Genomic DNA, 12,776 nt, shown 5'->3' with positions numbered 1-12,776 from the left:
ATGGTTGGCGTCGCCAGCTCCCCAGAAACCCCCGCCCCGAGCTGGGCGTTCCCGCGGAGCCGGGGGGCCTCCAACCACAGGCCGCCGGTTCCCCCTTTCCGGGCCGTTGGTGGGGGGTGGGGGCCACGGCCCAGAGACCACGAGGGAGACGCGGCCGGAGACAGGCCATGGGGTGCGGGGCGCGGGGCTGGGGCTGCCTGCTGCTGGCCGTTGCCACCGCCCTGATGCTGCCCTCAAAGCCCCCCGGTGAGGACCCCTGAGCCCCCCACCCAGCTCTCCCCTCCTGGACACCCCCACGGCCCCTAACCCCAGGCCTCCCCCCTGGGCCCCCGCCAGCCCCATCCAGGGGCTCCCACCCAAGAACCCCCAGGGACCCCCGGGACCCCCAACTGCTGCCGCTCCCCAGGCCTCAGCGGGATCGGGGTGGGGGAGGCTCAGCCGGGTCAGTCAGGCCCGGGCCAGGTTTCCTGGGGTCCCGGGACCCCCCCACACCTGAGGGGCTTCCTGAGGTTCCTCCAGCTCCAGCTCTCTCTCCCCATCTCTCCCTGTCTTTCCCCGTCTCCGTCTCTCCCCGTCTCCCTGTCTCTGTGTCTCTCTCCATCTCCCTGTCTCCCCATCTCCCTGTCTCTGAGTCTCTTCCTGTCTCCCTGTCTCTGTGTCTCTCCTGTCTCCCTGTCTCTGTGTCTCTCCCGTCTCCCTGTCTCCATGTCTCCCTGTCTCTGTGTCTCTCTCCATCTCCCTGTCTCCCCATCTCCCTGTCTCCCTGTCTCTGAGTCTCTTCCCATCTCCCTGTCTCCATGTCTCTCCTGTCTCCCTGTCTCTGTGTCTCTCCCGTCTCCCTGTCTCTGTGTCTCTCTCCATCTCCCTGTCTCCCCATCTCCCTGTCTCCCTGTCTCTGATTCTCTCCCCGTCTCCCTGTCTCTGTGTCTCTCCCCGTCTCCCTGTCTCTGTGTCTTTCCCGTCTCCCTGTCTCTGTGTCTCTCTCCATCTCCCTGTCTCCCCATCTCCCTGTCTCCCTGTCTCTGAGTCTCTTCCCATCTCCCTGTCTCTGTGTCTCTCCTGTCTCCCTGTCTCTGTGTCTCTCCCCATCTCCCTGTCTCCATGTCTCTCCCGGCTCCCCACCTCCCTGTCTCCCTTTCTCTGTGTCTCTCCCCGTCTCCCTGTCTCTGTGTCTCTCCCGTCTCCCTGTCTCTGTGTCTCTCCCGTCTCCCTGTCTCCATGTCTCTCCTGTCTCCCCATCTCCCTGTCTCCCTGTCTCTGATTCTCTCCCCGTCTCCCTGTCTCTGTGTCTCTCCCCGTCTCCCTGTTTCTGTGTCTCTCCCGTCTCCCTGTCTCTGCGTCTCTCCTGTCTCCCCATCTCCCCATCTCCCTGTTTCTGTGTCTCTCCCCATCTCCCTGTCTCCATGTCTCTCCTGTCTCCCTGTCTCCCCATCTCCCTATCTCTCTGTCTCTCCCCCTCTCCCTGTGTCTGTCTCTCCCATCTCCCTGTTTCCCTGTCTCTGTGTCTCTCCCTGTCTTCCTGTCTCTGTGCCTTTCCCGTCTCTCCCGTCTTCCTGTCTCTCCCCGTCTCCCCCCGTCTGTGTCTCTGTCGCCCCCTCTCCAGCCCCGGGACCTGCCCTCCATCCCACACCGGCCCCCAGCCCTCCTTCCTGCTGCGCCCCCTTCCTCCTGACGCCGCCCCTGCCGCCCCTGCAGGCTCCCGGGGGGCCCGGATCATCGGGGGGCACGAGGTGGCACCCCACGCGCGGCCCTACATGGCGTCCGTGCGCTTCGAGGGCCAGCACCACTGTGGCGGCTTCCTGCTGCGCGCCCGCTGGGTGGTCTCAGCCGCCCACTGCCTCCACGGCAGGTGAGGGTCCCAGCCCCGGGACAGGGCGGCTGCGCCCAGCGAGGACCCGAGGGCGGGAAGGAGGCGCCGGGCGGGCAACGACGGTCGCACCGCAGGGACGCGGAGGGACGGCACGTGGCACAGCGGGCGCCGCGTCCTGTCCGGCTCCACGCGTCTGTGAAGTGGTTACCGATGCACCGTCGTAACCGTCAGGGGGGACGGCTGCACCCCACCTCGCAGCTGGGGAGACGGGGCCCAGTGGGCGGCCCTCACCGCTCCCGCCCCATCCCCCTGCAGAGACCCCCGCACGGGCCTGGTGGTGCTGGGAGCTCACGCCCTGCACGCCCCCGAGACCACCCAGCAGGTGTTTGGCATCGCCGCCGCCATCAGTCACCCCAACTACAAGCCCGAGACACACACCAGTGACGTCTGCCTGCTGAGGGTGAGCCGGGCAGTGGGGGCCGGGGCGGGGAGGGCCCCCCAGCACCGCCGGCGAGCGTCTAAGATCAGCAGGAGACATCCTGCGGGCACCTGACTCAGGCCCCGTCCCTCCTCTGCCTGGAGCCCTCCGTGGCTCCCACCTTCCCCAAGCCCTGCTCCCCTGGCACCGCCGCTCCCAAGCTCTCCCTCGGGACCCCCCGCTGGTGTTAGACCCACCCCTGCCCGGCGAGCTCCCCCACCCCGTGTCCCTGCCCCGTGCACCATCCAACACCCGTGCGGCATTCCCCGACCTCTCCCAGGTCTCTGCTCTACGGTCGCCGTCTCACGAGGTGCCCCGATGACCCCCCATTTAACTCTGCACCTGCCCCACCCACCCCCTTTCCTCCAGGGCACCTGCCGACACCCTCACCTGCTTCACCTTGGTCCTCGTCCACCTCCTCCGACTCCAGGCAGGGAGTTTCCTCATTCGTGCTGTGTGCACAGCGTAGATGCTCGGCACTCACACTGAACGAGGGAACAAATGAGAACCCAAAGCCACCACTGAGGGCCCGAATCCCGGCTCTGTACCTAAAGAGCCTCTTCTGGAAACTTCTGGTCCCTTCTGGCCCTTTCTGGCCCCTCCCTGCTCTCTTCTGGAGCTTTGTGGATGCCCCTGACATCACTGCTCCCCTCTTGGAGGCTCCCTCCCCCAGATTAAATTCCAGGTGCCCCCCAGGAGCTCCACTTTAAAGGGAGAATGTCCCAAACCTGCTCCCCGAATGTGGTGAAAATTAAAATGGAGAAACCCTTGCAGGACAGAAACAGACGCCCGTGGGCGGGAGGGTTTGGGGTGCAGCGCTTTCTCAGCAGAGTCACAAGGGGCCACGAAGTGTTAGTCCCAGTGCTTCTGCAGGGCACCCCACTTGAGAGGCCTGGAGCTGGAACCCAGCCCACCACACAGACGGGGAAACCGAGGCTGGCAGGGGGGGGCCAGGAGGCTGAGCTCATGTAATGAGAACCAAAGCTGGGGTCCTGAGCCACCCACCCATGCACCCATTTGATCGAGCACCGGCTGTATGCTGGACCCTGGGGACACAGCTAGGAACACACCAACCCCATGCCGGCCCCCCATAGCCCCCCAGTCTGACAGGGTGGCAGCCGGGTTAACAGGCCTCAACAGGGGCCCATGGGAGCCCAGAAGGGGCACCTGTCCCGGCCTGGGAGTCTGGGAAGGCTTCCTGGAGGAGGTGTCCCAGGCAGGGCACAGTGTGAGCAAAGCTGGGGGGGGTGTTGTGGCTGGAGGGGGCGCTGATGCTGGACCGCCCCGGGGCCTTGAGTGGAGTGGTCAGGGGCTGAGGTTCATCCCGAGGGCGATGCAGGGCCCCGGGAGGGTTAGAAAGAGCCTTTGGGCAGCTGAGCTCCATCTGGGAGGCGTGAGGCCTGGGGGTGCGCTGAGAGGGGCTGGAGGGGGGCCTGGGATGGCCGCCGTGGACTTCCCTCCAGGAGGCCGAGGAGATGGTGCAGACGGGGAAACTGAGGCAGCCCCCCCCCCCCGAGGCAGGGGGTGCAGCCGCTGGGTGTCCTGAGCTCGGCGCTTTCCCTGCAGCTGAACGGCTCGGCCACCCTGGGTCCCGCTGTGGGGCTGCTGCAGCTGCCGCGCCGAGGGGCCGGGCCGCCCGCGGCAGGGACGCGGTGCCGCGTGGACGGCTGGGGCTTCCTGTCCAACTTTGAGGAGGTGCCAGCCGGGCTGATGGAGGCCGACGTCCGCGTGCTGGACCCCCGCGTCTGCAACAGCTCCTGGGGCGGCCGGCTGGGCCCCGCGCTGCTCTGCACCCGCAGCACTGACCGCCGGCGTCGCGGCTTCTGCTCGGTGAGTCCCATGCCCACCCGATGACCGGGTGGGGAAACCGAGGCTCGGGGACAGCCGGGAGCTGCCCTGGACGGCTGCGCGGGTCCCGCCCGGTGCAAACAGCCGCCGACGTGCATGTTGAAACGTGCACAATCCAGCAGCAGGTGCCAAGGCCCAGGAGCTGGACAAGCTCGTTTTGCCCCAGGAACTGCAAGGAGACGGTGTGGCCGGAACCCAGAGGGCCGGGGGGAGTCTGGGGGAGGAGATGGGGTGGGGTGGACACGGATCCCCAGGGCCTCGAAGGCAGAGGCGAGGAGCTTCGGCCTCGGCACTGAAGAGCACTAGGGAGCCATGGAGGGATTTTGAGGCAGGGAGGGTTGTGTTCAGACCCACAGGGAGAAGCTCCTTCAGGGAAACCGAGGCCCAGAGCGGGGCGCCTGACCTTTGTGTTTCCCTCCACCCCCAGGCGGACTCTGGGGGGCCCCTGGTGTGCGGGAGCCGGGCCCACGGCCTCGTCTCCTTCTCGGGCCTCTGGTGCGGAGACCCCAAGACCCCCGACGTATACACACAGCTGTCTGCCTTCGTGTCCTGGATCTGGGACGTGGTCCGGCGCCCACCCCGCCCCAGCCCCCTGCCCGAGACCCCTAGGACCACCCCAGGGGCTGCTGCCTGAACCAGGCCCGGCTGGGCCTGCAGAGGAGGCAGCCAACCACACCAAGCAGCTCTGGCCTGGAATATTCCATTCTGGGAAGCCTGGGGGTGTGGGGTGTGGGGTATGGGTTCCAAGCAATGAAAAGAAAACGGCCAAATCAGACAGAATAAAGCGCTGACTGACTGTCAGCTCCGACGGTGCTGGCCTCCCAAGTGAGGCTAGGCCCCTCCACGCGTGGCCTGGGACCCCGGCTTCCTCGTCTGCACCCCGCAGTCAGTGCCAAGGCCACTGCCATTTCCCAGGCGGAGCAGCCGAGGCCCGGAGCTCCTCCAGGACCCCTCTCCCCACCCCCAGGACCCCTCCAGACTTGCCTACCCCCCACCTCCCTCCAGCCGACTGCACAGACAGGGAAACTGAGGCTGGGTGGGGGAGTGGGGAACTCCCCTGGGTTCTCCCAGGGGTGGGGCTGCTGGGCCACCGGCTGGGGTTTGAATCAAACCTCGCCCTTTGCAGGGTTTAGAACCCATACGTCGGCGATCGCTGTTATCGCGTTATTAGGAGCCATTACCATGGTGGCCCCAACCCTCAGGGCAGCAGCAACCCGGGGCAGCCCTGAGCCCCCTCCTTCGTCCACCCCCTAGAGCCTCTTCCACTCCCCCCACGTGCTGCCCACTGCCCCAAGGTGGACACGAGACGGAGAGGGGCCCGCGGCACGGTCAAGGCCACCCACCGGTGTCTCCCCCTCTTTCGCCACCCCAACAGCACCCCAGTCCCGAGTCCCCAGGCTCAGAGAGAGAAGACAAAGTGGGGCCCCAGTGGCTTTCTGCAGAATTTATTTCTTTGGCGAGGCAGGACCCCAGGGCGGGGGACACATGCCTTGGCCGGGGGCCTGGTCCACCCCACTGGCTCCAAGGCTACTTTTCTGGATGTCACGGGTTAAGGCACTTGCTGGGGTCTGGGGAGGGGTGAACAAAACTGCCCCGGCCTCCTCACCCACTGCCCGCCTGAGTTGCTGGTCTGCAGGCAGGCACGAGCGGGTGACATTGGGGCCACGATCCGGATCGAGTGGGGTGAGCAGTCTTGGGGGTACCAGGGCCTGCGATCAGGATCTGGGCAGGTGTGGTGACCCCCAAGCTGGGCTGGCGGGCAGGGAGGTTCTAGAAGGAACTGGGCCTGATGCCCTGCTGGGACTGGCCACAAAGACGAGGACCCGGCTCTGCAGCACCCCCGGGCCGGGGTGAGAAGGGCCCCCTATACCCCACCTTGGGTGGAGCCAGCCCTGCCAGGCACCAGCTCCTGCTCTGGGCTGCTGTGGCCCCTCAGCATCCGCTGCTGTCCCGGCCACATGCCACGTGCACGGCTGTCCCGAGGCCCTGGGCTAGCACCCGGTCCCCTGGGCGACACGCCTGGCAACTTCCAGGGGCCCTCATCAGACACAACAGGGGAAATGGATGCAGGGTGGAGAGCATGAATCTGGAATTCCACCCAGGAAAGCCCACCCTACCCCAGGCTGAGCCCAAGGTCCATTCTAGAAGGCCCTGGACAGGAGGGCCTTGCCTCCACGTTAATCACCAGCAAGGAATTCCCAGCTCTCTTGCCGGTGGAAGTGGTGATAATTAATCCAGTCCACCGGGAGGAAGCCTGGAGAATGGGGTCCACTAGGGCGCAGGGGAGAAGGCCCTGAAAGCTGAGCTCCGAGCCCCACCTTTCCCCAGTCCCTCCAGGATATAGGGGGGACTCCCCACGTGGTTCTAGGCAGGCTCTGGGAAGTGTCCATGGGACATAAATTAGATTCTGCTGCGGCAATAAATAACGCGGGGAGGGGGCTGGAACGCCAGGCGGTGGCGGCCTCCGGGGCTCAGAGGAAGTTCTCCTCCTCGGACTCCGCCTCCGGCAGCTGGGGGGTGCCTGCAAGACAGAGAAACAGGGGCGCGGGCAGGGACTGAGCCCCCGCCCCCCGCCGGGACAGGCCCGTGCCCCCACGCCGGCCCGGGCCGCACCTGCGCAGCTGCCCGCGTGGCGCACGCCGATGGAGCGGCCCAGGAAGCAGGTGGCCTGGCGGAGGTGGCACGAGGACACGTAGGTGACGTTGTTGTTCCCGCAGAGCTCCTGGCCCGGGCCGAGGGGCAAGGGGCAGGGCGCCGCGCGACACACCACGCAGTGCGCGCTGCCCGTCTGGTCCACCACGCACGACTGCGGCCGCGCGCACACCACGTGGGCGCACGACTCTGCGGGGCGGGGCGGGGCGGGACAGGTCAGCGGCGGACCCACCGGGCCCTCGGCCCCCGGGCTCCGGGCCCCCCCGCAGCGCCCACAGGCCCCGCCCCCGGCCCGCCCCCACGCACTGCGGCAGCGGCCTCGGTACATGACGCGCAGGTCCGGGTGGCCGCGGCAGCGCGCGGCGCGCAGCTCGCACTCGTCGCGGTAGGTGGCGCCGTCGGAGCCGCAGACCTGCAGGCGCGCCGGGAGCCCCGCGCAGTCCGGTGCGCACTCGCAGCGCGGGCGGCCCCCCCAGCATGCGGCACGCCTTGCCCGCGCCGCACTCCACGCCCTCGCACGAGTCTGCGGACACAGGACACGCGCGCGCGTGGGGCCGGGAGGGGGGGTCCCCGGAGCCCCACTGCTCACGCCCCCGCCCCGCGCAGTCGGGGCGCCATCCCGGCTCGAGGGTCGGTTCGCGGTCGGGGGCGTAGGGGGCAGGGGGCACCAGTCTGGGAGCGGGTGTGAGTCTGGGGTGCGGGGCCCGCTGGGGGGCACCCGGAGTCGAGGCTGCACCTGGGGCTGGGGGCTCTGCCCGGCGTCCGGGGCTCCAGGAGCAGCCCCGGGACCCCGCGCCCCAACCCCGCTCCCCTCGGCTGCCGGGCCATCCCGCGCGGGGTGACGTCTGTTCCCTGATTTACGCGCGTTTCTGGGAAGGCCGGCGGGGGGTCCGGCTGCGTCAAACCGGGGGGCTCCGCCCCGTTCAGGCGCGGCCTGGGGAGGGCGGGCAGCGTCTGTTCCCCGCGGCTCCAGGACCTCCCCTGAAGAGGAGGCGTCGCGGAGGGCGGGGTGCGTTTCCCGCGGAGGGGGCCTCCCACAGCCCGAGCCCTCTCGGAGCTAGGGGTTCCCCAGACTCATACCCCAGAGCAGCCGGAGGGACCCCCCCCCAAGTGCAAATCAGCCCAGCTGCTTCCTGTCCCCCAGGCCCGCCCTGCGCTCTTGGTGCGAGCTAATTCCCAGCCGCACCAAGAGGTGAGTACCTTTAGTGTCCCATTACACAGCCAGGGAAACTGAGGCGTCACCGTGTGAGTGCAGGGGAGATCCTGGCCAGACCCGGGGTGAAATCCCCAGGTCTGTTGCTTGTGGGTCTGGAGCACCGACTCAACACAAGTTTCTGGGTTTGCATCCCCACCTCAGTCTCCCCTTGTGTAAACTGGGACTAATGGGAAACCCACCTCTTGGGGGGAAATGAGAGGCTGCTCCTAAGAGAATGGCCAGGGCAGGCAGCCCAGCACCCAGGCCCCCCACGAAGCCCATGCCCGGGCATGTGGGCTGCACCTGGGTCCTCCCACACACACATCTGGAAACGCTCGGTTGGCCCTGGCGGCTTCACCCAACGGAAATGAAGTGGGGGGGGCCCTGAGTTCCCGCCCCCAGGGCCAGATGAGTGGGGGGAGGGTGGGTCCTGGGCCACCTCATGCCCGGCCAGGCCAGGCACTCGTTGAAACGTGTCCTCCCAGAAGCTAGAGGGGGCTCGGGGGGGGGGGGGGTCAGGGCATGTGTGTTGGTGAGTCCAGGACCACCCAGCCAGGCTGATCTGGGGTTGATCACACCCCGAGGGCCGGCAGCCAGCCCGGCTCTTCAGCTTGGACTGCATCCCCTGACTCTGGCCTTCTCCCTGCTCCCCTGCCTGGCCCCACCTGCCAGGACCTGACTCCATTCCATGGTCTCTGCTGATGATCTCCCTCCAGTACTTTCCCTGGCTGGCAAACTCCTTATCATGTTGCAACACCCCAGCTCCAGTGTCCACCTACTTCAGGTTGTGCCCCAAAACCCTCCTCTGGGCCCCTGCAGACTCAATCCTAACCACAGAGGCCTGAGAGGGTCCCCTGACACCTCTTCGAGGGCAGACAGTGTGTCTTGATTCATTCATTCATTCGCTCTGCCTGCTGGGGGAGGCAGCATGGTCTGAAAGCCTTGTGCTCACCATGGACCTCTGGCTTCTGCATGGTTAAAGGTCCCGATGTGGACTTTGGGAGCACTGAGTGTGGGGTCACAAACCTGAATGGCCAGGCAGGCATTAGGAGTGAGCCGAGTACACCTCCACCAGGTGGGCTGGAGGTGAGGTGCAGGTGGAAGGGCTGTCCAGGCAGAGGGCTCAGCATAAGCAAAGGCCTAGAGGCTGGAAACCCAGCTAGGGAAGTCCTTGGAGCTTCTTTCTGAATCCTCAACTCAGGGAGGCTGAAGCTCAGAACCTGGGAAGTCCCCTCACCCCTCTGTGAGGCTGAGATCTCCTTGGCAGTCTCCACCTCCTCTTGCATACCCCCGAGATGGGGAGCTCACTACCTGTATCCCACCTATGCCCGCAGTGGTTGTTCTTGGTGTGGAGCAGAGCTGCGCCCACCTTGCCCCTCGCCTGTGGCCCGGGGTCTCACCTTTGCAAGGGAGGCAGTGGACAAGGCCGAGAAAGCCCAGGAGGCTGATCTTGTTTCCCGGGTGGGTGAAGTTGGACCAGGCGGTATCGACATTGCCAGAGGCGCAGCATTCCGCCCGGCTCACGTCTGTCCTCAGCACCAGGCTGCAGGTGGCCTCTCGGCCCTGCTGGAGCCAGCAGACCCCACCTAGGGGAAGGGGGAGGCTGCTACCAGGTGGGAGGTGCCCACCTGTGCCTTCCAGCCTGGCTGCGCCTGACCCTGGCCTTGACCTTCTGTTTGGCTCTTGGCCACAGGAACCTGTACGCAGTCGGCGCTCAGTAATTGCAGAGGGCGTGATCTGCCCCCAACACCAGGAGACGCCCCCACCGAGGCCCCCGTCCTTTGGGAATCCCTCCTCTTCTCTGCGCTCCCCCCCCATCCCCTTGACGCTCTCACCCCTCTCTCCTTGGGCCCCAGGCCTCCCAGCTGGACACACCCCTGGGCCCTGGCCTGGCCAGGTCGGGGTGCCCTGGTGCCGCCCCTCCCGCCTCTACCCTCTGTCTAGACAGCGCCTGAGGGCACGCAGAGCCCCCTCTCCGGGCAGCGCCCCCCCTCACCCGCCCGCCTCTTACTCACTCCAACTGGGAACATTCCCTGCGCATGAGCTCACTGTCTCCCCGGGGACCGGCCTTCGGGGAGGGGGCTGCGCTCCCCACTCTGCGCGGGGCTGGGGTGGGGCTGCTGGGCGGGGTGGGGGCCGAAGATGGCCCCCAGTTTCTTCACCCTTAAATGGGGGCAGGAAGGGCCACTGCCCCCGCCCCGAGCGCTCACCAGCCCCCAGGCGCTGGGCTGAGCGTCTTCCGGGAGTGAGCTCCCGGGACCCAGGACTGTGGCCGTGCCCCCTTTTAAAAAGGGAAACTGAGGCTGGGAGTGGGGGTGTTACTTGTACAGCGTCTCCCAGCAAGAGTGACCGCTTCTGCCAGCCCTGGGGAAGAGCTGAGCCCCCCGTCCAGGGTCCAGGGCCCCTCTGGGTGCATCAGTACTCAGACGGCGTGGGTTCAAATTCTGACTTTGCGACTTCTGAGCTGTTTGCGCCTGAGCCTCAGTTTCCCCACCTGAAACTCGGAGGCCACCCGCACAGCACCACTGCGAGCCCCAAAACGCCAGCGGGCCTGGTTACTGTCACCAAGGGTAACCGTGGAGGAGGGAGCCCCCCTCGCTGTCCTCGGGGTGACCCGGCTGCAGGCCCCTTGGGCCGGGGGAGGGGAGCCCCGCGGCCGCGCCCCCCGACCTCTCCCGGGCCGCATTCCGCGCAGGCCCACGTGGGTGGCCCGCCGCGCCCGCCCCTTCCGGCCGCCCCACTCACCGGGCGCGGGGTCCCCCGAGCCCACGGAGCCCACGAAGCCCACGGCCCAAGCCAGGGCCCCCCAGGGCAGCGGCCACAGCGGCCCTGGCGCCCCGGGCCGCATGGCGAGCGCAGACACGGCGACGCGCGGCGGCTGGAGCAGACGGCCCAGCTTCGCTCCTATAAAGGTCCCGCCGGCCCGGGCGGGGCGGGCCGGGGCGGGGCGCGGGGCGGGCGGGGCCGGGCCTGGGCGCGCGGGGCCTGCGGGCGGGGGTCCGACCTGGCGCCGGGAATCGGTCCGGGAGGCGCGGCCTCGGTGGGGTCCGGAGCGCGCGGGTGGAGGAGTCACGGTGCGTTCCCACCCGCCCCCAGGGGGTGCCTGGGCCGGGGTCTGCGAGCAGGCAGGTGGGCGATGCGGAGCCTGCATCTACAGACCGGGTCGTCCCTCCCACTACCCGCATGTGCTGAGCCACCAGCTGCAACCCCAGCCATTCACCTGCTCACACCTGCAGGCCACCCACTGGGGCCCCGGAGCCAGTGGGCACAGCCAGGTGTGAGCAGGTGGATGCAGGGCTGGGGGCTGGGCTGGGGAACCAGAGAGACACCGATTCCCAACAATATCAACAACCACAATATTCATACCAGCCGCCCCTAGAGCGCCCACGTGTGACTGGCCTTCGCTGTCACCCCGGGGAGGCCACATCCCACCTGCCCAAACCTTTGCAAACGGCAGCCCGAGGCCACCTGGGTTTCTCCGGCCCTTAACCACCTGGGTAGCCAGACGGTCTGTGACAGCGACACCAGAAGGGCCTGTTTTGGAGCCTATCCCTTCCATCTCGGGAGCCTCCAGAATTGTTGGGCTCCCCTGAAGTGTTTGGGGGTTCCCTGTGGAATCTCTCTCTCTGCTTCTAAGAAGTTAGTAACTGATCCTGGTGCAGAGGCCAAGGCAGACCCAGTTCCATCCTGACAGAGTTCACAGGGCCCACAGACAAAAAATACATAGACAAAGAAATTAATATATAATTTCAAACAGTGGGACGTGCTATATGCAGAAGGAAAAAGAAGGAAATGATTGAGAGGGGCCTCCTATCCTCCTCAGGAAACTGAGGCTCCCCTGGACCCTGTCTCTGCATGCATGAGACCTGCCACCAGCAGAAGCCACGCCCACACCCTTTCCCTGACCTTAGTGTCTGCTTGACCCCTGTCCCCTGCCAGTGGCCGAGGGCGCCACGGGAGGACGTCTGGCTGTCTTGGTCTGCCCTTGGCCTCTGGCAGTCCCCAGGGAGCTGGGCAGGGACAGCCCCTGTGTTCTCACCCAGGGTGTGCGGGGGCAGGATGGCACAACCTTGCCCAAGAGCTGACCTGCGGCAGCCCGAGTGCCCTGGCCTGGGCTGTCCATCGCAAAGGGTCATTGTCTGAGCCAGCGTGGGTTCGGGGCCTCTCCGGGGACACCGAGGTTGGCTGCCAGTGGCCTCCTGCTCCCCAGCCTGGTGTCCTCCCCCACCCAGAGGCCCCTACAGGCTCCGGCCCATGACTGGGTGACCCTCCCCCCAAGACCCTCGCCCGCCCTGCCTGTCTGTTTCCCCCATTCGCCCCCCTCCATCCTGACCAGCCCCAGCCTCACCCCTGTACCCTTTCCCCACCCCTGCAGCCCGGCAGCTTCTCCCCAGCTCAAACACCTGCCATGGCTCCCCATTACCCCGCCTTACTCCCAGGCTTGTCTTCCCCTAAGAGCCCGACATGGAAACAGGCAGTGACAATCCAGTGCGATCAGAGCTGGGATGGAAGGCACCCGGGCCGCTGGAGGAGCCCCCAGACCCGACCTGACCCAGCCTGGGGAGGTCAAGGAAGGCATCTCAGAGGAAGGAGACGATTAAATGGAGACGAGAACATCAGGCTGAAGCAGGGCCTGGATCAGAAGCGATAGGGTGTTTTGTGTTGCGGGTGACAGGAAGTACAACTCGAGTGGGGTTGGCAAAGAAGACTTTGCCCAAGGGGTTGAGTTAGGGCCCGTGGGTCGGGGAGGTTATCTGGGATCATCCTGGATCAGTGGGTGAGCCTGACGTCAT

General features: G+C 66.7%; 2 protein-coding genes across 2 annotated transcripts; one reads left to right on the top strand and one right to left on the bottom strand.

Annotated features, from left to right (window-relative positions):
- The first annotated feature begins 140 nt into the window (after nucleotides 1-140).
- LOC119525445 (serine protease 57-like) lies at nucleotides 141-4,948 on the top strand. The gene is made up of 5 exons (XM_037824203.1): nucleotides 141-246; nucleotides 1,696-1,849; nucleotides 2,126-2,270; nucleotides 3,855-4,118; nucleotides 4,564-4,948. The coding sequence occupies exons 1-5, from the start codon at nucleotides 168-170 to the stop codon at nucleotides 4,768-4,770; spliced, it is 849 nt and encodes a 282-aa protein (XP_037680131.1). The 5' UTR covers nucleotides 141-167; the 3' UTR covers nucleotides 4,771-4,948.
- Nucleotides 4,949-5,565: 617 nt separating this feature from the next.
- On the bottom strand, nucleotides 5,566-10,881 carry FSTL3 (follistatin like 3). The gene is given in 6 exon segments (XM_037824204.1): nucleotides 5,566-6,657; nucleotides 6,750-6,977; nucleotides 7,095-7,260; nucleotides 7,262-7,311; nucleotides 9,384-9,569; nucleotides 10,729-10,881. Coding segments are annotated over 6 exon segments (783 nt in total). The 5' UTR covers nucleotides 10,832-10,881; the 3' UTR covers nucleotides 5,566-6,607.
- Nucleotides 10,882-12,776: the final 1,895 nt, after the last annotated feature.

Source organism: Choloepus didactylus, assembly GCF_015220235.1.
Source record: "Choloepus didactylus isolate mChoDid1 chromosome 25 unlocalized genomic scaffold, mChoDid1.pri SUPER_25_unloc1, whole genome shotgun sequence".
Lineage (NCBI taxonomy): Eukaryota > Metazoa > Chordata > Mammalia > Pilosa > Megalonychidae > Choloepus > Choloepus didactylus.
This window is presented reverse-complemented; position numbering and strand designations above follow the sequence as displayed.

Bases quoted from the DNA above. Each gene is read 5' to 3' on its own strand.
- LOC119525445 (XM_037824203.1), top strand. From the start codon at position 168: ATGGGGTGCGGGGCGCGGGGCTGGGGCTGCCTGCTGCTGGCCGTTGCC. The intron at 1,850-2,125 runs GTGAGGGTCCCA...ATCCCCCTGCAG, and splicing joins GCCCACTGCCTCCACGGCAG to AGACCCCCGCACGGGCCTGG. The intron at 2,271-3,854 runs GTGAGCCGGGCA...CTTTCCCTGCAG, and splicing joins GTGACGTCTGCCTGCTGAGG to CTGAACGGCTCGGCCACCCT.